Source organism: Hyla sarda, chromosome 10, assembly GCF_029499605.1.
Source record: "Hyla sarda isolate aHylSar1 chromosome 10, aHylSar1.hap1, whole genome shotgun sequence".
Lineage (NCBI taxonomy): Eukaryota > Metazoa > Chordata > Amphibia > Anura > Hylidae > Hyla > Hyla sarda.
Window position 1 is genome coordinate 74,135,318 of NC_079198.1, and position 25,303 is coordinate 74,160,620.

Genomic DNA, 25,303 nt, shown 5'->3' on the forward strand with positions numbered 1-25,303 from the left:
ACTATTGCCATATGGAGATCTTCCAACAATAAGGATTTGTTCCTAAACCAGCTATTACAGCGGAACTACACCTTACTAACATCCACCTGTTGCAGCTCAACCTTTGATGTCAGACGCCGGCTTATGGCTTCTCCGGACTTGCCAGGTCAGAGCTATGGTCTCTATACCTTGTTAGGATAGGATTTTATGATTATTCTTTGTAAGAAACTATTCTAATATCTCATCCTTTGTATTTGAAGCATGGTTCCCTAGTTCATTTATATTTATAATTTACCCATATTTACAAATTCTCATCAGACACCAGCTCTATTAGTGATCTGGTGGCCTCCTTGAGGTCTGGATTTGTGTGTGATTCCAAACTGCTAACTAGACTTGTGCACTAGAAACATTTTCGTTTAATTTCGTTTCGTTTTTTCGTTTTGGAAAAAAATTTCGGTTCGGCAATATTTTCGGTTTAGATTTTTCGGATACATTCGGTATTCGGGTATTCGTGTTGTTTTTTTCGGATACATTCGGTATTCGGGTACATTCGGTAAATCTTTTTAGTCTTTTTTTTGGACTTTAGCGATCCTAATAAATAATGGAGATACCTTTTTTATTAAAATTTCGCAGAGTATCATAAAAAAATCATAATAAAAAAGATACAGTGGTGATGAAGAAAATTGTATCTAACGAAATGTATCTTTTTTATTATGAAATGTTTATTCATTTTTAAACAGGGATCAATTTATGTGAGCGGGTAAAGCACTAAAAATGTAGCCGACAATAATGAAAATGTAGTGTGTGTGTGTTTTTCACTTTTTTTTAAAACATTTTTTAGGTAGTACTACTACTCCCAGCATGGAACACACTCTTCCATGATGGGAGTAGTAGTTACCTGTACTAATTGACAGATTGCAGGGGTCCCTTGCGATCATCTTGTATAATGTATAGATGCGCCGGCTGCTCTTCTATGGTCCCCTGCACTCACGTATATATACACATATTCATATTTCCCGCAGAGCTGTGATTGGCCAGATGGTTCCAGCCAATCACAGCTCTCTGTGAGAAATAGGAATATGTGTATATATACGGCCGTGCAGGGGACCATAGGAGAGCGGCCGCCGCATTCATACATTATACTGGAGGATCGCAGCGGGCGTCAGGAGTGATACCCGCAGTGATCTTTCCTTTACTACAAGTACTAATACTCCCAACATGGAGCACACTCTGCTCCATGCTGGGAACTGTAGTACCTGTATTAATAGACAGATCGCAGCGGTTACACTCGCTGCCATATGTCTATTAATGCAGGTACTACAGCTCCCAGCATGGAGCAGAGTGTGCTCCATGTTGGGAGTATTAGTACCTGCAGTAAGGGACAGATCCCAGGGATGTCACTCCTCCTGACACCCGCTGCGATCCTCCTTATGTGAATGTCGGGATCAGCTGTTCTCAGGGCTACAGAGCCGGGAGAACAGCTGACGCTGAGCCGTAGGTATACATCGTATATCTACTGCCCAGCAAGAACTTACAGTGAGCTTGCAATGTGTATACAGTATACACATTGCTGGCTCACTTAACCCCTTGCTGAGCTGTGCGCTATGCGCAAGCCCAGCAAGGGAAGAGTTAACTTACACTGCTGGACAGTGTAGGTTAACCCTTTGTGCGGTATACACTTTATACAGCTATCTATAGATAGCTGTATACAGTGCATACAGAAGACGAAGTCCAGCTTACTTCCCTCGAGTCCCGGGCCGGGTTCGTGTAGCTCCGCCCCCTAGTGGTGACGTCATTAGGGGCGGAGCTACAGAAGGGAACAAGGCTAGTTTATCTGAAGCTCTGTTCACATTGTACGTTTTGTATAATGTGAACAGACCCTTCTGGCAGTGTCTACCCAGACAGGGAGACTCCAGCTGTTGCTAAACTACAACTCCCAGCATGCCCAGACAGCCAAAGGCTGTCTGGGCATGCTGGGAGTTGTAGTTTTGCACCAATTGGTGGCTCCCTGTTTGGGTAGACATTGCATCATGGGTGCTCTCCCCAGCGGACAGCGCCAAAAATGTCATAACCAATTTTTTGTGTTTTTTTTTCTTCTCGTTTCAGATCCGTGTATGCAGAGGATTACTGCGGATTCGATGGATTACGGCGGATAATTTTTTTTCCCTTTAATAAAATGGTTAACGAGGGCTGTGGGGGAGTGTTTTTTTAAATAAAATAATTTTTCCAATGTGTTGTGTTTTTTTTTTATTTTTATTGAATTTTCAGGGTTAGTAGCGGAAGCTGTCTTATTGACGGAATCCATTACTATGCCAGGGCTTAGTGCTAGCCCCAAAAACAGCTAGCGCTAACCCCCAATTATTACCCCGGTACCCACCGCCACAGGGGTGCCGGGAAGAGCCGGTACCAACAGGCCCGGAGCGTCAAAAATGGCGCTCCTGGACCTAGTCGGTAACAGGCTGGCGTTATTTAGGCTGGGGAGGGCCAGTAACAATGGTCCTCGCCCACCCTGGTAACGTCAGGCTGTTGCTGTTTGGTTGGTATTGTGCTGAGAATGAAAATACGGGGAACCCTATGCGATTTTTTTTTAAATTTAAATAAAAAAATATAAAAAAAAAACGCATAGGGTTCCCCGTATTTTCATTCTCAGCCAGATACCAACCAAACAGCAACAGCCTGACGTTACCAGGGTGGGCGAGGACCATTGTTACTGGCCCTCCCCAGCCTAAATAACGCCAGCCTGTTACCGCCTAGGCCCAGGAGCGCCATTTTGACACTCCGGGACTGTTGGTACCAGCTCTTCCCGGCACCCCTGTGGCGGTGGGTACCGGGGTAATAATTGGGGGTTAGCGCTAGCTGTTTTTGGGGCTAGCACTAAGCCCTGGCCTAGTAATGGATTCCGTCAATAAGACAGCGTCCACTACTAACCTTGAAAATTCAATAAAAAAAAAAAAACACAACACATTGGAAAAATTATTTTATTTAAAAAAACACTCCCCCACAGCCCTCGTTAACCATTTTATTAAAGGAAAAAATAAATAATCCGCCGTAATCCATCGAATCCGCAGTAATCCTCTGCATACACGGATCTGAAACGAGAAGAAAAAAACACAAAAAATTGGTTATGACATTTTTGGCGCTGTCCGCTGGGGAGAGCACCCATGATGCAATGTCTATCCAAACAGGGAGCCACCAATTGGTGCAAAACTATAACTCCCAGCATGCCCAGACAGCCTTTGGCTGTCTGGGCATGCTGGGAGTTGTAGTTTAGCAACAGCTGGAGTCTCCCTGTCTGGGTAGACACTGCCAGAAGGGTCTGTTCACATTATACATAACGTACAATGTGAACAGAGCTTCAGATTAATTAGCCTTGTTCCCTTCTGTAGCTCCGCCCCCTAATGACGTCATCACTAGGGGGCGGAGCTACACGAACCCCGCCCGGGACTCGAGGGAAGTAAGTTGGACTTCGTCTTCTGTATACACTGTATACAGCTATCTATAGATAGCTGTATATAGTGTATATCGCCCAAAGGGTTAACCTACACTGTCCAGCAGTGTAAGTTAACTCTTCCCTTGCTGGGCTTGCGCATAGCGCACAGCTCAGCAAGGGGTTAAGTGAGCCAGCAATGTGTATACTGTATACACATTGCAAGCTCACTGTAAGTTCTTGCTGGGCAGTAGATATACGATGTATACCTACGGCTCAGCGTCAGCTGTTCTCCTGGCTCTGTAGCCCTGAGAACAGCTGATCCCGACATTCACATAAGGAGGATCGCAGCGGGTGTCAGGAGGAGTGACATCCCTGGGATCTGTCCCTTACTGCAGGTACTAATACTCCCAACATGGAGCACACTCTGCTGTAGTACCTGCATTAATAGACATATGGCAGTGAGTGTAACCGCTGCGATCTGTCTATTAATACAGGTACTATAGTTCCCAGCATGGAGCAGAGTGTACTCCATGTTGGGAGTAGTAGTACTTGTAGTAAAGGAAAGATCACTGCGGGTATCACTCCTGACGCCCGCTGCGATCCTCCTGTATAATGGATGAATGCGGCGGCCGCTCTCCCATGGTCCCCTGCACGGCCGTATATATACACATATTCCTATTTCTCACAGAGAGCTGTGATTGGCTGGAACCATCTGGCCAATCACAGCTCTGCGGGAAATATGAATATGTGTATATATACGTGAGTGCAGGGGACCATAGAAGAGCAGCCGCCGCATCTGTACATTATACAAGATGATCGCAAGGGACCCCTGCAATCTGTCAATTAGTACAGGTAACTACTACTCCCATCATGGAAGAGTGTGTTCCATGCTGGGAGTAGTAGTACTACCTAAAAAATGTTTAAAAAAAAAGTGAAAAACACGCACACAATACATTTTCATTATTGTCGGCTACATTTTTAGTGCTTTACCCGCTCACATAAATTGATCCCTGTTTAAAAATGAATAAACATTTCATAATAAAAAAGATACATTTCATTAGATACAATTTTTTCCATCACCACTGTATCTTTTTTATTATGATTTTTTTATGATACCCTACGACATTTTTATAAAAAAGGTATCTCCATAATTTTTTAGGATCGCTAAAGTCCAAAAAAAGAATAAAAAGATTTACCGAATGTACCCGAATACCGAATGTATCCGAAAAATCAAACTATATCCTTTTTATTATATTTGTTATCAGAATGAATTCTTCACGTTCGTTTACAGATAACGAATGCATTCGTTATTTACAGCATTATGGACGGGAAATAACGAATGTATTCGTTACTTTACTATTCGTATTATCGTGGCTATTCGGGAATGTTCAAAATATGTTTTCGTGCATTCGGATCGGTCCGAATGCACGAAAACGGTAAAATTCGTTAATTTAGACATTCGTGCCGAACCGAATTGCACATGTCTACTGCTAACCTTATTGTACCTTATGGATTGTGCACCTGCCCATCCACTTTGTCATTTCTGTCTTCTGTATTCGTGTACTGTGTTATTGGTATTTTTGAACTTTGTATTAAACGTGTCTGTATAATCTGATTGGGTTGGTGCCCTTGAATGGGTGATAAAATCACTATATATGCCAGTCATGCAGCAACCACATTCACTCAACATCTGGATTTTCCCAAAACTGTAAGTAATCTGTTTATGTCTTTGCTCTTGTTGATGTTTTTGATAACATTTGGAATAGGGAAATGTTTCATTATTCAATTATTATTTTACCAGTATTTATCATGTTATTTTATCTATTAATTCACATTGAAAAAAACTTACTCAGAGTAATTGGGTTCAAGTCAGGACTGTGGCTGGGACACTCAATGACATTTACATAGTTGTCCCTAAGCCGCTCTTGTGTTGTCTTGGCTGTGTGCTTAGGGTCATTGTCTTGCCCAGTCTGAGGTCCTAGCGGTATACCATCACTTTATAAGATGTTATTACTCTTTAGATATCATTATCTTTGTCATGAACAGGTGGCGTACTGAAGGGTCTGTTTAAGCATGAAGGTCTTGCTACTATCTGTAGCCGTGCTCTTCTTCACTGGTAAGATGACTCTTGGTACATTTGCATGATAAGTAATACTGAATTACACTTATCTCCAGCTTTATATCTACTTATGTGCTCCAAACCTCTTTCTTACTGCTATCTACTGGGTTTTGTATTAGTTCAACTACTCTGATTCCTATTTGCATTTAATGTTGAAGATATATATATATTTAAAGGGTACCTCTCTTCAAATAAACTTTTGATATATTTTAGATTAATGAATGTTGAATAACTTTCCAATAGCATGTTAATGAAAAATATGCTTCTTTCTATTGTATTTTTCCCGATCAGTCCTGTCAGCAAGCATTTCTGACTCATGCTGGAGTCCTAAACACTCAGAGCTGCCAGCCTGCTTTGTTCACAGCCAAAGAGGCTGTGAACAAAGCAAGCTGGCAGCTCTGAGTGTTCTCCTTTGTGAACAAAGCAGACTGGCAGCTCGTAGTATTTAGGACTCCAGCATGAGTCTGAAATGCTTGCTGCCAGGACTGGTAGGGAGACCCCTAGTGGTCATTTCTTCAAAGTGGAAAATTAATTAGAAAGAAGCATATTTTTTAATAACATGCAATTGTAAAGTTATTCTGCATACATTAATCTATAATATATCAAAAGTTTTCTTTTGATGAGAGGTACCCTTTAAGGGATATTCCCAACATGGCAACCCCTGTTCATAAGCCCTCTATTACATAGTCACACATTTTGAATAGACGTCATATATTACTACTTTATCCTCTGCGGGAGAAATGCAAGACTACGCTGTTTTTTTCCACTGATGATAACAGACATTCGGGATTTCAGCAGCCATACCCATACCTCATAGCATTAGACTATCTCAGTAAATGTGGATTGAGATGCTCAATGTCAGCCTCAGAAAAAGTGACTTCAAGTTCCCACAGTAGATGCTGTGAATCACAAAATGGAGGCTGAAAATGTAGGAATAAAGCAGGAAGTACATTTTTTAACCTCACAAATCTTTAAAAGAGAAAATGTCGCCTGGTTGGGGACACTAAACCTCGAGTACATCTTTATCCAGGTGAGGTATAGGGTCCCATAACTGCATGCATGACACCCGCCTGGTCTGGCAACATAGTACAATTACAAATTTACATGATTTACTCTGAAATGCTGTGAATTTTCAGAGGAATCATAGTAATAAAACCTGCTTGGGGGGGGGGGGGGGGGTGCATAAAAGTCAGCTGGGTCCCTACCATACCTGTTGGGTTAGGAGAAATCTATCAATCCAGGCCAGAGGGGCCCACAGCCCTGTTTCCAGGATTTATGACTATAATACCTGTAATATTGTGTCAAAGTGAATTATAAATCATTGTAATAAGGGAACCTGTCACTGTGCTGTGTTTCCAGCAGCATGAAAATGACAAGCTGCCCATGTGACTAAAATCTAAGGCAGGTAGAGGCAACCGTCGGCTCTGCAGATGTTTTATATCTCCCATGACGCTTTGGTAGCATTTCGACTGTAAGAACATCATGATAGATGTAGTCCAAAACATCTGCAGTGCCGAAGGTTGTCTGTGCCTGGTCTAAGGTCTGTAAGGCCAGACAGACGGGTGCCCAAGAGCTTCCAGTGGAGAAATATACAATGGATAAGTTAGCCTTTGAATGTCCACTCCTATTGCTTTCCCAACAGATCATCTGCAGCAGAGGTTTCTGACAGCTACAACTCTCCTCCTGTAAAAATATGTGTTATTAGAGAAACCATGGGTGATAGAGAATTGTATATTTTATACCATTAACATGAGTCACTTATAGCACTTTGTATACATAAAGATGCCATATATACTAACAGAGGTGAAGTCTGCAACAGTGGACAGATACAAATGCTGCAGTCGGCGCTTCTCCCGTACTTATCCAGGGGAGATCAGGATTAAATATGGGCTACTCGGATTATCGAGTGTTGAAGAAAGCAGAATTACATTTATTTGGATAAAAGCGCTATAGGACAACACGTTTCGTGGGGAGGGACCCCCTCTTCATCAGGTCCAGCGACTGGACCTGATGAAGAGGGGGTCCCTCCCCTCGAAATGCATAGTCCTATAGCGCTTTTATCCAAATAAATTAAATTCTGCTTTCTTCAACACTCGATAATCCGAGTAGCCCATATTTAATCCTGATCCCCCCTGGATAAGTACGGGAGAAGCGCCGACTGGAGCATTTGTATCTGTCCACTGTTGAGGACTTCACCTCTACTTGCCACACCGACCTGAGATCCACTCCGGACGGGACCGCTCCTGGCTGCACCCCGGCTGACTGCCCCACGATCGGGCGATAGGCTCTGATAAGTGTTGTACTCTCAGTACACCACCACCAGGTGAGCAGACTACAAACATCTGCTATTGCTTCTTATCGCATCAGAATTAACGGCACATTGCTGCGCACCTTTTCTGTTTTTTTTGTTTTGTCTTTGCTATATATACTAACAGACTATTTCTAAACAGATTTAGGTTTTTTTGGGTTCCTTGTGACATTCTCTTTGTCTTGCAGGGGCACAGGGGCGCTACTTTTGGCAACAGGATGAACCTCACCAGGAACCACATTCAGACAAAACAATAGAGAAGATTGCAAAGGATGGAATTGCAATAATATTAGACCTTTGGAAAAACCTTGATCGCAGCAAAATTGCAAAGGAGTAAGAAAATTCCCTCAATTTTCATGACTATTAATATACAAAATAACACAATTCGTCCCTTAGTTAGTGCATAGTAAAGTCCAGAGTTGAAGATGTCATTTTGCTAAGGTGGATTTTTGTAGATAACTTACATTTAATAGCCTATTAGTGTGCATCAATGGTCACAGGATATTGTCCGAGATGGCCAGGCAAGAATGACTAGTACCTACCCTCTTAGAATTTTAATGGTCTTAGTAACATAAATGTGCATCTTAAATCTGAAGTTGCCTAGAAGTGTGATGTATGTGTAGATGACAGTGATAATGGAACAGCTCAGCAGATTAATGAATGACCTGTTGTAGTCTGTAGAGGTTTTTGTAATGCATTGTTATATATTTGTTTTAAGTATGTAAAACTGTCTGCAATTTTTTGATCAATTAGGGTGAATAGCAAAATGCATTTGCGAAAAAAAAGTTTTTTTTTTAAAATGCATTTTTAAAGGGATTATTCAGAATAAGAAGAACAATGCTGATTTCTTGAAAAACAAAACAAAAAAAATAAATAAATAAAACAGCGCCACCCTTGTCCTCAGGTTGTGTGTGGTATTGCAGCTTAGTTTTATTGATGTAAATGGAGTCAAGTTGTAATACCACACACAAAACATGAGGAAAGGTGTGGTTCTGTTTTGGAACAAAATTAGCTCTGATTTTCTATTACTGGATAATCCCTTTAATCTCTTAATTACTTCTATTTAAAAATCTTAATCCTACCAGTACTTCTCAGCTGCTGTATACTACAGAGAAAGTTGTATAGTTCTTTCTGTCTAACCACAGTGCTCTCTGCTGACACCACTGTCTGTATCAGGAACTGTCCAGAGCAGGAGCATAGCAAACCTCTCCTGCTCTGGACAGTTCCTGACACGGACAGAAGTGTCAGCAGAGAGCACTGTGGTCAGAAAGAAAAGAACTTCCTCTGTAATATACAGCAACTGATAAGTACTGGTAGGATTTAAGATTTTTAAAAAGAATTTATTTACATATCTGTTTAACTTTTTGGCACCAGTGGATTTAAAATATATATATATATATATATATATATATATATATATATGTATGTATATATATATATATATATATATATATATATATATATATTTTTTTTTTTTTTTTTTTTTTTTTCCACCGGAGTACCCCTTTAAGGTGTGTACATATACCTGGCATTATATAAATGAATCATGTGATAATGTGCAGATGTAAGAGCATGGAATTGTAAAGGACAGAGATGTAATTTCAACGTAATTTCCATGTACTACATATGCATGCATACAGAAGTTATGCAGCAAGTATAACATGCAAAAGTAAGAACACAGATAATGATTTACTGTAGATCCTACTAATAATATTAAGAGCTCAGTTCAGATTAGCATGAGTGGTAAGGCATTGTTAATGAGCTATAATAGTGCATAGTGCATAAATATAATGTAATCTGTGTTACTATTGTAATATGTGTGGCAGGAGCAATATGCTACCTATATAAAATTCGACAAAGTGATAACAAATTACATGCACTCCCAGGAACAAATTGCCACGCTGGTACATCGTATATTACAGAGATTAGCAAACAGTGTGAAATAAGTACCGTATTTTTGGCCCTATAGGAAGCACCGGCATATAAGACACACCCTATTTTAACGGTCCAAAATCTTGAATAAAAAGATTCTGAACCCAACAGTGATCTTCAACCTGTGGACCTCCAGATGTTGCAAAACTACAACTCCCAGCATGCCCGGACAGCCGTTGGCTGTCCGGGCATGCTGGGAGTTGTAGTTTTGCAACACCTGGAGGTCAGCAGGTTGAAGACCACTGGTATAGGAGGTAGTACTCACGTGTCCCCGCCGCTCCGGACCCGTCACCGCTCGTCCTCGCTGCCCTGGATGTCGCTCCATCGCTGTCGCCGCGTCCCAGAGGTGGCTCCGGACGTCTTTTCCCCAGGATCCACGCTCTCCGTCACCGTCATCACGTCGCTACGCACGCCGCTCCTATTGGATGACGGGACGGCGTGCGCGATGACGCAATGACGTCGAAGGAGAGCGCCGACCATGCAGGGGATCCCGGCACAGAGCAGACACCGAGGAGGCAGGTCCCTCCCAGTGTCCTGTAAGCTGTTCGGGACGCCACGATTTCACCGCGGCGGTCCCGAACAGCCCGACTGAGTAGCCGGGTTAGTGTCACTTTCGCTTCAGACGAGGTGGTCAGCTTTGATCGCTGCGTCTGAAGGGTTAATACAGGGTATCACCACGATTGGTGATGTCCTGTATTAGCCGCGGGTCCCGGCCATTGATGGCCGCAGGGACCGCCACGATAGGTGTGTATTCGCCTTATAAGACGCACCAACTTTTCCCCCCCCAGTTTTGGGGAAGAAAAAGTGTGTCTTATACGGCGAAAAATACGGTAAATGAATTGCAAAATATAAACTGGATCAACAACAAATGCAAACATAGCTCATTTGGTGAATTAAACAGTTATGTGATAATAGAATACATATCATGAACCTAAGAATCCGTGAAAGCAAATGCCAAAAAGCTGCATAGGCACTTAAACAACATATACATTTATATGTACAAACATATAAAAAATACAAAAAAATTCAAGAATTTGGATGTAGAATCCTCGACATCGGTATACAGTGATCCCTCAACTTACAATGGCCTCAACATACAATAGTTTCAACATACAATGGTCTTTTCTGGACCATCGTAACTTGAAACCAGACTCAACATACAATGCTATGGAATCTGCAAAACGTTTCAATGGCTGGAAGAATCGATATTTCAGAATGGACATTCACTGGTAAAACCCCTGTATTCCTTAAGTGTATGCACTGACTGTTATCTGGTAGCGCCCCCTACAGTAGAGGGAGGTATTGCATGTTCTGCACTCTTTACCTGGGTCAGAGTTAGCTGCTCCTTTGGACACCAGGTGAGTGCGGCTCCATTTTCCATTTTTTAGGACATTGCATGTTCTGTACAGGATCCTGAAGAAGCTCCTGTCCTCTACATAGACCAGTGTTTCCCAAAGAGGGTGCCTCCAGCTGTTGCAAAACTACAACTCCCAGCATGCCCGGACAGCCGAAGGCTGCCCGGGCATGCTGGGAGTTGTAGTTTTGCAACAGCTGGAGGCACCCTCTTTGGGAAACACTGAAATAGACAGTGATTACAGCTCCCAGCTGCAAGCTTTCTTAGGCTGGGTTCACACTACGTTTTCTCCCATACGGGAGCGCATACGGCAGGGGGGAGCTAAAAGCTTGCGCTCCCGTATGTCACCGTATGCGCTCCCGTATGTCATTCATTTCAATGAGCCGACCGGAGTGAAACGTTCGGTCCGGTCGGCTCATTTTTGCGCCGTATGCGCTTTTACAACCGGACCTAAAACTGTGGTCAACCACGGTTTTAGGTCCGGTTGTAAAAGCGCATACGGCGCAAAAATGAGCCGACCGGACCGAACGTTTCACTCCGGTCGGCTCATTGAAATGAATGACATACGGGAGCGCATACGGTGACATACGTGAGCGCGAGCTTTTAGCTCCCCCCTGCCGTATGCGCTCCCGTATGGGAGAAAACGTAGTGTGAACCCAGCCTTACTTTTATATGTAAGGATTTGCTTTATCTGTATTAGTTATCTTCTTTAATCTTTAATTTTCTTTAATCCTCACATTTTCCTATTTTTGGATGACATTTTGGTGGCTTCAGAACCAATTACCAGGTTTCCATAGAGTTATGGTCTCAACATACGATGGTTTCAACATACAATGGTCGTCCTGGAACCAATTAATATTGTAACTTGAGGGACCACTGTATAAGGAAAGCAGCTAGATGTAATTCATATTGCTCATACCAAACATATTACAATCTTAACACAGTTAACATCATATTTATGCACAATGTACGTTTATATATCATTAACCTTGCCTTTCTTAGTTATCTGTGTTCTTCTTGCATTTTATACTTCTGTATGCATATGTAGTATATTTAGTAATGACGTTGCCTCTCTGTCCTTGACAACTCCACGCTCTTACATCTGAACATTATCGCATGATTCATTGATATAATGCCATGTGTCTGTTCACACCTTAAAGGGGTACTCCGGTGGAAAACAAAAAAATGTAATTCTACTGGGGCCAGAAAGTTAAACAGATTTGTAAATTACCTCTATTTGAAAATCTTAATCCTTCCAGTACTTATCAGCTGCTGTATGCTCCAAAGGAAGTTGTATTTCTTTCTGGAGTTCTTTTCTGCTGACACCTCTGTCTGTATCAGAAACTGTCTAGAGCAGGAGAGGTTTGCTACGGGGACTGACTCTGGACAGTTCCTGAAATGGACAGAGGTGTCAGCAGAGAGCACTGTGGTCAGAGTGAAAAGAATTCCAGAAAGAAATACAAATTCCTGTGGAGCATACAGCAGTTGATAAGTACTGGAAGGATTAAGATTTTTAAATAGAATTAATTTACAAATCTGTTTAACTTTCTGGCACCAGAAATTTGTTTTCCACCGGAGTACCCCTTTAAGCACTAGCTTGTAATTGTAACTTCAATCCTGTACATAGTTTCTCTTTTTCTGACGTCCGTTCTGGTTTTCGCTTGGATCCACATGCTATACGTCACCATGGAATGCCTTCCCTTCTGGGAATATTGCCCATTGACATATCTGTATAAGTAGTATATAAGAGGGGGTTCACCCATAAACTCAATGCCATGCATAAGAGCTATATAGCTCAAAACACTTTGGTGTTTCACTTACGGTTTTATACACTATTTTCTGTTCACTTATTTTTTTTTATACTTTCATTGCATATGATGTATTAACTGAAAAGAATCTTCCTAACCTTTTTTTTTAACCTCTACCTGTTACTTCAAACCGGGTACAACCGGCTCTTGCACTCTGAGCTCTTAACCTATTTGTCCGCCTTTGCACCTTAAAGGGGTACTCCCCTGGAAAACCTTTTTTTATTTTTTTATTTTTTTTTATCAACTGGTGCCAGAAAGTTAAACTGTAAATTTGTAAATTACTTCTATTTAAAAATCTTAATCCTTCCAGTACTAATCAGCTGCTGTTTGCTCCACAGGAAGTTCTTTTCTTTTTGAATTTCCTTTCTGTCTGACCACACTGCTCTCTGCTGACACCTCTGTCCATTTTAGGAACTGTCCTGAGCAGCATATGTTTGCTATGGGGATTTGCTCCTACTCTGGACAGTTCCTAACATTGACAGAGGTGTCAGCAGAGAGTACTGTGATCAAACAGAAAGGAAATTCAAAAAGAAAAGAACTTCCTGTGGAACATACAACAGCTGATAAGTACTGTAAGGGTTAAGATTTTTAAATAGAAGTAATTTACAAATCTGTTTAACTTTCTGGCACCAGTTGATTTAAAAAAATTTTTTTCCAGTGGAGTACCCCTTTAATCACAAGGGATGTGAGCTGAGTTATATCTTTTTTTTTTTTTGATTAGATAAAAGTCTTTGTCGAAAGTAAAATGACAGCAAGAAACTTAGGGAGTCCATTATAATAGAACCAGAAACCTTAATAAGCTGTCTACTTGTTATAGAATCGGCACTTCTAGCAAATGTAATATTGAAGATGATTTCCAGGTTACATGTAGTCTTGGGTGGCATTGGGCCATCTGTTACATATGTCCATGTAGAAATGTATGTATTGACTATTTTTATTTAATGTAAATGTACCTACATATTTGTTCCCAGATTTCATTTTGAAGAGAGGCTGCAAACTGCAAAGAAACATGCGAACAAACTAGAGGAAGCAATTGAAGGTTACTATGAGGCAGTTTACAAGAAATTCGATGAACAGCTTCATGAGAAGTTCCCAACCTTCAGGACAAAGGTAGTCCCCATTCTGAAGGATTTTGATGATGCTTTGGAAGAACATCTTACGAGAGCAGCAAAAGAAATATTGCCGGCTGGATCTCATCTTGTGGCTGGAATAAGTAAGCATGTAGTTAATTTCTTTGAAAATCTGGAAAGCGTTGCAGAAAAAGGCCGGGATGCGTTGCGCGGTGAGATTGACAGCCTGCGCGTAAAACTGCAACCCTATGTGGATGAAGTCCATGCAGAATATGAGAGATATCATAAAGATTTCCAGGGTGAGTTACTGAAGGATTATTCGGAGCTGAAGCAGGATGTAGAGAAGAATGTGGAGAAGATACGGGAACAAGCTGAGCCTCACATCGAAAACTTAAAACAGAAATTCCCAGATCGTAAGGAATTCCAAGAAAACGTGGAGAAGTTCCTTAAGGAACTGGCAGAAGCATTTGAAAACTTGTAAGGAGGGCAACAGAAGAAAAGCAATGAAGAAATGTGATTTCTAACTCTCATGACTTCTTCCTTTAAATCCATACCTAAGATTTTCACTACATGGCTTCTTAAAGTCTTCAGTGTAATATCTCTGTTCAGTTTATTAAATTACATTTTCATCAATGCTTAATGACTGATAATTGCTTTATTATACATTTTATTTAGACTATTAGGCTGGGTTTCCATTTGACAGCGTTTTTGGATACCAAAAGTCAAAGCCAGAAGTGGATCCAGTAGGAATGAGAAGTATAAGTCCTTCGTTTATATTTCCCATTCCTTTTGAATTCACTTCTGGCTGTGGCTCAAAAACTGCACTGGGAGTTATCTAAAATAGAAGCCAAATTAAAACCAAGCCTAAAGCCCAAGGGGACATAAAAAGAAAATCTGGGCTAGGTAATATATAAGGACTGATGCACACAAGTCTAGTGCACTTAAATGGTCATCCAGCATAATGTACATGGCAGAATATTAGCAGAATGTTCGCACAGAAAACACGAGCAGACATTTCTAAAATAGTGGGCACAGGTAGAACATACCAGTGCTAGGACCACTCGGAAATGTGCCATCTACATATACGGCAATGCATTACCCAGAGGATTTTGCAGTAAAAAATTGACATATCGAGTTTTCCGCAACAGATATTTCCACTGCGGAAATTCCGCCATGTGCGTGGTGCAGCAGAATCCACATGAAAACAATGGGACACTGCTGCAACAGAATTTCAGAGCAGAACTCAGAGCTCAGGAATTCCATTGTGTAAACATGGCCTTAGAAAAACAGCTGATTTCTTTAAAAAAAGAAGAAGAAAAAACATAAAAACCAGCCCTGGAAATTATCACAGAAGGAATACACTAGTACTTTGCCAAATGTTTCAATAAAATGGTGCCAATGTCAAAGACCCAATCACAGTCCACAAATTAAAAAAGTAAAATGGTGCAACACTACATTATAGTGAAAAATGGCAGCAATGTTTGAAAGGGAAGGTTCTATGGAGGGACTATAGCATTGCCTGTGAAAGCCCACTATACTGTACTGAAACCAATATTAACCAGAATTCCAGTGTACAAGGAGAAATAAATTCATATTACCATTATACTGTTACTGACCAAATCCCATGTACTGAGACAAATATTACCAATAATACCAGTATACAAGAGAAATATTATCACCATACATATTACCATCATACTGTTACTGACCAAATCCCATGTACTGAGACAAATATTACCAATAATACCAGTATACAAGGAGGAATATTATCACCATACATATTACCATCATACTGTTACTGAGCAAATCCTGTATACCGACCAATATTACTAATATTAGAAGTATACAAGGAAGAATATTATCATCAAACATATTACCATCATATTGTTACTGACCAAATTCTGTATACTGAGATCGCTATCATCAATAATACTAGTATACAAGGGACAAATAATACCACCACACCATGACCACTACCACCACAGAATGACTAATACTCCCACACTGCTACTGAAAAAAAATCCACTATGCAAAGATCAAGATTTACCCCATACAGTGATAATATACAGGTAGACAGCAACAATACACAGAAGAGAACTTGGTAGCAAAAAGGAAAATATTTCTCCAGACACAGGCGCTTCTCCTAAGAAAAAGTTTTCTTTATTCCATAAAAATAGGTGTAAAAGATTAAAAAGCACTTTCAAGCACTTTGGAAAGTGCTTTTTAATCTTTTACACCAACTTTTATGGAATAAAGAAAACTTTTTGTTGGGAGAAGCGCCTGTGTCTGGAGAAATATTTTCCTTTTTGCTACCAAGTTCTACTCTGCCTGCCGACTCCCCGGGAGGATCGGGTGCTCCAAAGCTGCTGACCCGCTATCTGATGAGCTGTCATAGGTGTTATGCTCTAAGCATAACACATTCCGGTGAGCATAAATTTATTGCAAACGTTGCCTGAATTTTTAATGGTATTGCACTAGGATCGCGCTCCTCTTGTCTTTTTGTTTCTATAGTTCATAGCAACAATACACAGGCACTACAGACCAGATAAATGCTTACAGTTACATCCAGTGAATGACAGGTGACGTCTTCTCTAAGTGAATCATAGGTGACGTCTTCTTTGATCAGAGTCGTTCACTTTTACTTTTCTTCTGTCCAGGTCATCATGAAGACTTCTGCCGGCCAAGACTTGTCACCGCAGAATCTGTCAGACATACATTTTAGGCTCCTCCCTTCAGCACCATCCTCACTTCTATAAATATTTGTCATCAACATTGCCTCACAAAGTAAAAGTGCCCACATACAGTAGTTAGACCCCCTCTGTGTCCCCATACAGTAGTTAGGCCCCCTCCATGCCCACATACAGTAGTTAGGCCCCCTCCATGCCCACATACAGTAGTTATGCCCCCTCCATGCCCACATACAGTAGTTAGGCCCTCTCTTTGCCCTTATTCAGTAGTTTGGCCACCTTTGTGCCCTCATAAACCATTAAGGCCCCTTCTGTGCCCCCTCCATATTAGATAGATCCTCCCCTTTATATTAGGTAGGTAATCAGGGCTCCCCTCCCCTTCCCTCCCTCCATCTCAGCTAGGTAAATAGGTAAATCCCCCCTATTCCACCCTCCATATTAGGTAGTTAGACCTTCCCCCCCTTTAGGCCGGTAGGTAGGCAGCCAGGCTTAAGCACCTCTGAAAGATAAAACATAGGCCCCTTGGCAGAGCACCCATAAAGTGCATAAAGCAGTGTTTCCCAAACAGGGAGCCTTAAGATGTTCCTATACTACATCCCTTTAGGCTATGTTCATAAACTAGGATTTCTGCATGGAATTCTGCATGAAGATTCTGCAGAAATTTATTGCCAACACACTTCAATGGGATTTTGCTGTCCCATTCACATGGCAGAATTTCCGCTGCTGGAATTCCATTAAAGTGAATTAGCTATAAATTCATGCAGATTTTTCATGCAGAAATTCTGCAGTGTGAACATTATAAAAACGTAAAAATATTAAGGGTTTTGCACAGTGGGGAACAAAACAACATAAGAAATGCAAACTTACACTATACAGGTCATGTTGTGCTGCCTGAATAGTGCTGCATCACAGTTAATGTAAATACATAAGGCAGTGTTTCCCAACCAGGGTGCCTCCAGATGTTGCAAATAAAACTCCCAGCATGCCAGGACAGCCTTTGGCTGTCCAGGCATTCTAGGAGTTGTAGCTTTGCAACACCTGGAGGCACCCTGGTTGGGAAACACTGACATAGGGTCACATTGCAGCCTTTAAGTGGCCCGACAATAGTCAGAAATCCATCGAGAATGGATCTCATGTAGCCCTAGCCATAAAGTTCCCCTATCATTTAGAAAAAACATTTGACATATCACGTCAAGTCAAAAGTATTAATCGGTTAGGGACTCAGTGTTGAGACTCCCACGGTCATTAGAATGAGTTGGGAAAAGCGTGTGGTCTCAGTCCAGCATCACTAGACGGCCCCATTATAAGTCTACTGTGTGATTCTCCATGCTCATTCTGGGGATCTCAATACAGAGAGTTTCTTCATAGTGAAGTGTACACTGCCAAACAAACACAGCGTGTATCCAGCTTTGTCTATAGAGGAGTTTGAACCTCACTTTTTAGACTTCGATATCCAACTGGTAAAATAAACTTGTGTTTGGATGTTCTGCAATATATTTTAGCAGTCATTACTTTATCTCTTATGCTAGGTACACATGTGAAACTAGTGTTATGGTTGTGGTAAATGTCAGCAAACTAAGCTGAACAATATACCAACGTATACCAAAGCTTACCCACACTGGATCCATTGAGTGTAGTGGACTGAACATAGTCTACTATTGACTGTGTTTGGTGTATTTGCCAGTGCACACAGTTTTTTGTGATACTTAAATGAGCACTGTCATTTATAACAACTTTTTATATATATATACAGATTGAGGTGCAACTTGCATTTTCTGGGCCCCAATGCAAAATGTGCAACAGGGCCCCATGTGCTAATTATAATATTGGTCTCTCATGTGGCAGATGTGCCTTAGGCACCAAGGCCCTAGTGCGACTGCTACCTCCACACCCCCTTTATTTATGCTCCTGCAAAGAGACATATCAAAAGTTTTTATCGGTTGGGGTCTATCAGTCTGGCAGTGCCGCGCGGTCCTGCCAGACTGAATCTCTGCTTGTGGAATTATGCGTGCGGAAATTCAGCGAGTATTACTCAATATGAATGCACCCTTAAAATGTAAATTGGCAGACATAGAGGATAGTTCGGGGAGAAACAACCTCCAGATCCGAGGAGTGCCAGACTCCATCAAGCCTTCCATCAATGGGAAGGATTCCTCACAGACTTTTTTTCACTCCTAGTTCCGCAAGTGTCAGATCGGGACCTCTTTATTGATAGAGCTCACCGGCCCCCCAAAGCCAAAGCTCTTCTTGCATCAGTCTTTAGGGATGTAATCCTCCAAGTCCATTTTTACCGCACCAAAGACCACATTATGGCTGCTGCCAGAGCGAAACCGTATTTACTGGATAGACTTCGCTACCTTCAAATCTTCAGAGACCTTTTAGCCTTTACGATAGAATGCAGTAGAGCATTTTCTACTTATACATTTTCTTCACGACCATGACATCCAATGCAAGTGGGGGCAGCTCAATCTCCACCTGAAGTAGACGCTTCATGTCAAGCATGGAACGTTCCTATTTCGGCGCCTGAGCACTCTCGTGAACGCAAATGATCTCCACCTATTGCAGCCTCCTTGGAGATGAGGAATCTACACGCCTGATGGAGCTTGACCTGCGTCTATGTGTGATATATCATTCTAGTAACCTGCTGCACACTTTTGTAAGATCTCATCTTACTTATATGTCTGCTACACTGTATTTTCCTGTTTCATCTCTCTCAGTATTGCATCCCTTTTGCCCATTGCCGTTTTTTTTTTTGTTGTGTTCTGTTTACTGGCTCCTGTGGATCTGACTGTACTTATGATTTCTTATGTGTGCCCCTGGCCTGTATTTGGGTTGATTTGCCTGCCTGAGAAGAGAGACTATCCTTTTATTGCCTACCGCTGCTTCCATTGCTCCCCTATTTGTATCAACCATGGTATTTAAGCTGTTATCTTTTAATGTAAAGGGGCTCAATTCACCATATAAGCGTTCTTTACTGTACAAGGGGCTCAGAGACTGCATTGCTCTACCAACAGTAAGGTGACGTTCCCCTACCTGACGTACCAGTGATTATACACTTTTTAACAGTAGCCAAAACCAACATAGCCTCCAGATGGAAAAGCTGGGAGATCCCCCATCTCCAACATTTAATCAATGCCACCCACTACAATTATGTGAGGGAATGCTCTATAGCCTTGGCTAATAACCAACTGCACCGCTTTTCTACTGCTTAGTCAAAGTGGCTCAAATTTAAGAGTCTATAAGTATAAACACCACTTACCTCAGGCCTACCCAATGCCTGACACCTATTGATCCTTGGGGATTACACTACAGCATACTCCTTATTCCTATTCCAGGAGCCCAGGAATTATAGTTAATGTTTGTTTGGTTTCATTACCATTTGTTCCTTAACCCCTTAAGGACCCAGCCATTTTACACCTTAGGACCCGGCCATTTTTTGCACATCTGACCACTGTCACTTTAAACATTAATAACTCTGGAATGCTTTTAGTTATCATTCTGATTCCGAGATTGTTTTTTCGTGACATATTCTACTTTAACTTAGTGGTAAAAATTTTTGGTAACTTGCATCCTTTCTTGGTGAAAAATCCCAAAATTTGATGAAAAATTTGAAAATTTAGCATTTTTCTAACTTTGAAGCTCTCTGCTTGTAATGAAAATGGATATTCCAAATATTATTTTATTTTATTCACATATACAATATGTCTACTTTATGTTTGCATCATAAAATTGACTAGTTTTTACTTTTGGAAGACGCCAGAGGGCTTCAAAGTTCAGCAGCAATTTTCCAATTTTTCACAAAATTTCCAAAATCACAATTTTTTAGGGACCAGTTCAGGTTTGAAGTGGATTTGAAGGGTCTTCATCTTAGAAATACCCCACAAATGACCCCATTATAAAAACTGCACCCCCCAAAGTATTCAAAATGGCATTCAGTCAGCATTTTAACCCTTTAGGTGTTTCACAGGAATAGCAGCAAAGTGAAGGAGAAAATTTTTTCTTCATTTTTTACACTCGCATGTTCTTGTAGACCCAATTTTTGAATTTTTACAAGGGGTAAAAGGAGAAAATGTATACTTATATTTGTAGCCCAATTTCTCTCGAGTAAGCACATACCTCATATGTCTATGTAAAGTGTTCGGCGGGCACAATAGAGGGCTCAGAAGGGAAGGAGCGACAAGGGGATTTTGGAGCGTACGTTTTTCTGAAATGGTTTTTGGGGGGCATGTTGCATTTAGGAAGCCCCTATGGTGCCAGAACAGGAAAAAAAAACCCACATGGCATACCATTTTGGAAACTATACCCCTTGAGGAACGTAACAAGGAATAAAGTGAGCCTTAATACCCCACAGGTGTTTCACGACTTTTGCATATGTAAAAAAATTTAAATTTTTTTAATAAAATGTGTGTTTCCCCCCAAATTTCACATTTTTGCAAGGGTTAATAGCAGAAAATACCCCCCAAAATTTGTAACCCCATCTCTTCTGAGTATGGAGGTACCCCATAAGTTGACATGAAGTGCACTATGGGCGAACTACAATGCTCAGAAGAGAAGGAGTCATATTTGGCTTTTTGAGAGCAAATTTTGCTCGGGGGCATGTCGCATTTAGGAAGCCCCAATGGTGCCAGAACAGCAAAATAACCTCCACATGGCATACCATTTTGGAAACTAGACCCCTTGAGGAACATAACAAGGGGTACAGTGAGCATTTACCCCCCACTGGTGTCTGTCAGATCTTTGGAACAGTGGGCTGTACAACATTTTTAATTTGCGCAGCCCACTGTTCCAAAGATCTGTCAGACACCAGTGGGGTTTAAATTCTCACTGCACCCCTCATTACATTCCGTGAGGGGTGTAGTTTCCGAAATGGGGTCACATGTGTTTTTTTTTTTTTTTTTTGCGTTTGTCAAAACCGCTGTAACAATCAGCCACCCCTGTGCAAATCACCTCAAATGTACATGGTGCACTCTCCCTTCTGAGCCTTGTTGTGCGCCCCCAGAGCACTTTGCGCCCACATATGGGGTATCTCCGTAGTTGGGAGAAGTTGCATTACAAATTTTGGGGGGCTTGTTTCCCTTTTACCTCTTGTCAAAATGAAAAGTATAGGGCAACACCAGCATGTTAGTGTAAAAAAATTATTTTTTTACACTAACATGCTGGTGTAGACCCCAACTTCACCTTTTCATAAGGGGTGAAAGGAGAAAAAGCCCCCCAAAATTTGTAAGGCAATTTCTCCCGAGTACGGCGATACCCCATATGTGACCCTAAACTGTTGCCTTGAAATACGACAGGGCTCCGAAGTGAGAGAGCGCCATGCGCATTTGAGGCCTGAATTAGGGATTTGCATAGGGGCGGACATAGGGGTATTCTACGCCAGTGATTCCCAAACAGGGTGCCTCCAGCTGTTGCAAAACTCCCAGCATGCTTGGACAGTCAACGGCTGTCCGGCAATACTGGGAGTTGTTGTTTTGCAACAGCTGGAGGCTCCATTTTGAAAACAGTGGCGTACCAGACGTTTTTCATTTTTATTGGGGAGGGGGGCTGTGTAGGGGTATGTGTATATGTAGTGTTTTTTTTACTTTTTATTTTATTTTGTGTTAGTGTAGTGTAGTGTTTTTAGGGTACAGTCACACGGGCAGGGGGGAGTTACAGCGATTTTCCCGCTACGAGTTTGAGCTGCCGCGCAAAATTTGCTGCATCGCAAACTTGCAGCCTGATACTCACTGTAAGCCCCCTGCCCATGTGAATGTACCCTGTACATTCACAGGGGGGGGGGGGGGGACCTCCAGCTGTTGCAAAACTACAACTCCCAGCATGCACAGTCTATCAGTGCAAGCTGGTAGTTATAGTTTTGCAACAGCTGGAGGCACACGGGTTGGGAAACACTGAGTTAGGAAACAGACAATGTTTCCCAACCAGTGTGCCTCCTGTTGTTGCAAAACCACAACTCCCAAACATTCTCAGGCATGCTGGGAGTAGTAGTTCGGCAACATCTTTAGAGCCAGATTTTGCCGAACTACAACTCCCAGCATGCTTGGAGTTGTAGTTTGCAACATCTGGAGGACTACAGTTTGCAGACCACTAATACAGTGGTTCCCAATCTGTGCCCTTCCAGATGTTGCAAAACTACAACTCCCAGTATGCCAAAACTGTCCAGGCATGCTGGGAGTTGTAGTTCTGCAACATCTGAATGGCCAGATGTTACAGAACTACAACTCCCAGCATGCCTGGGCAGTAAGGGCATGCTGAGGATGTGTAGTTTTGCAACATCTGGAAGGGCACAGTGGTCTCCAAACTGTGGACCTCCAGATGTTGCAAAACTGCAACTCCCAACATGCCCAGATGCCAAGGGCTGTCTGGGCATGCTTGGAGTTGTAGTATACAGGGTCCCAATACAGCAATGCATGTCGCTTTACGGCGACGTGCATTGCTGTAGAGGGCCTGACCGCGGCTGAAGATCTACTCACCTGTCGCAGCCGCCGCCATCTTCCTCGCCGGGATCCGGGTCTTCAGGGATGAAGTAAGTACCGGGGCCGCTCCCCAGCACTCCCCCGTCCCCCGCCGCATCCTCCGGTCTTCCTCCCGTCCTCTCCGGACTTCCAGGGTCCGGGCAGGACGGGAGGAAGTAACCGCCCCCCCTCCTGCGATTGGTCGGTTAACTAACCGACAGATCGCAGGGAATAGGAGGAGGTGGCAAGCTTGCCACCTCGCTCCTATACGTTAGCATGGTCCTGGCTGTCTGTGACAGCCGGGATCATGCGAAATTACCGGGCGGTCGGGTCCCAGAGACCTGATCAGCCCGGTATCGCCGCAGATCGCAAGGGCGATTTCCCTTGCGATTTGCGGCGATCGCCGACATGGGGGGCCTACATGGCCACCCTCGGCATTTGCCCTGGATCCCTGCTGAAGGATTTCAGCAGGGATCCGCTTCCGATCTCCGCCGGGTGAGCGGCGGAGACCAGGAAAAGACATGATGTATGCATACGTCATGGGTCCTTAAGACCCAGGGTGTGATGATGTATGCATACGTCATGGGTCCTGAAGAGGTTAAGCACTTATGGTCGGTACGCGAATATTGTGCTTATTGCTAATTAAGTTGCATAGCCGCACGTTGAACATTTCATCCATTCCGCACCCTTGTTTAACTCTGCTTATACATACCTTTCTTTATTGTATTGCTTTAAGTTGCTCTGTAAATTACCGTATTTATCGGGGTATACCACGCACCGGCCTATAACACGCACCCTCATTTTACCAAGGATATTTGGGTAAAAAAAGTTTTTTACCCAAATATCCATGATAAAATGAGGGTGCGTGTGTGCGCGTGTATACCCCGATATACCCCCAGGAAAGGCAGGGGGAGAGAGGCCGTCGCTGCCCACTTCTCTCCCCCTGCCTTTCCTGGGGTCTAGAGCGCTGCTGTCGGCCCTTTTCACCCCCTGGTTATCGGCGCCGCTGCCCGTTCTGTCCCCCTGACTATCGGTGCCGGCGCCGATAGCCAGGGGGAGAGAAGCGGCGCCGACAGCCAGGGGGAGAGAAGGGGCAGCGGCACCCATTGCCGGCGCCGCTGCCCCGTTGCCTCCCCCCATCCCCGGTGGCATAATTACCTGAGTCGGGTCCGCGCTGCTCCAGGCCTCCGGCGTGCGTCCCCAGCGTCGTTGCTATGCACGGCGCTCTGACGTCATGCGCCGCGCCGTTCAGCGCATAGCAATGATGCCGGGGGCGCACGACGGAGGCCTGGAGCAGCACGGACCCGACTCAGGTAATTATGCCACCGGGGATGGGGGGAGGCAACGGGGGAGCGGCGCCGGCAATGGGTGCCGCTGCCCCTTCTCTCCCCCTGGCTGTCGGCGCAGCTTCTCTCCCCCTGGCTATCGGCGCTAGTCAGGGGGACAGAACGGGCAGCGGCGCCGATAACCAGGGGGTGAGAAGGGCCGACAGCAGCGCTCTAGACGCCAGGGAAGTCAGGGGGAGAGAAGCGGGCAGCGACGGCCTCTCTCCCCCTGCCTTTCCTGGGGGTGTATCGGCGTATAACACGCACACAGACTTTAGGCTAAAAATTTTAGCCTAAAAGGTGCGTGTTATACGCCGATAAATACGGTATTCTCTTTACCTCAACATGTGCACGATGTGATGACCATTTACTGTTTGTTGTAAAACTCCTCATAAAGAATGTTATTAAAAAAAGTGCATATGTAAGGCTTCTTTCACACTACTGTCATGTTCCTGCATTTTGTCAGCCGTTTTTCTGCTGAAAGAGGTCATGAAAAATAGACAAAATAACTGAACCTAACGGATGCTAACGGATGACCAATGTCCGTTATTTTAACTGACATTCTATCAAGATAACGGACATGTTCTATCTGTTATCACCCATTATTTCATCCATCATGCACCATTATAATCCCTTATTTTATGTCCAATATTTTATTTCCTGGTTGTGATGCTGTGCTCTGAGCATGAGCAGCACAAATAACGGCTAATAACGGACGTTAGGACGTTAAAATAACGGGCACAAATGGATGTCAATTGTGAACATCCGTCACCCATAGACTTAAATGTTAAAATGTTAACATCCGTTATTCCACCGTTATTTTTGACGGGACAAAAATTAGT

The 25,303-nt window shown here is 42.8% G+C and overlaps 1 protein-coding gene across 1 annotated transcript; it reads left to right on the forward strand.

Moving 5' to 3' along the window:
• Positions 1 to 5,482: 5,482 nt before the first annotated feature.
• On the forward strand, positions 5,483 to 14,495 carry LOC130294532 (apolipoprotein A-I-like). The gene is made up of 3 exons (XM_056544465.1): positions 5,483 to 5,525; positions 8,025 to 8,169; positions 13,902 to 14,495. The coding sequence occupies exons 1-3, from the start codon at positions 5,483 to 5,485 to the stop codon at positions 14,479 to 14,481; spliced, it is 768 nt and encodes a 255-aa protein (XP_056400440.1). The 3' UTR covers positions 14,482 to 14,495.
• The last annotated feature ends 10,808 nt before the right edge of the window (positions 14,496 to 25,303 follow it).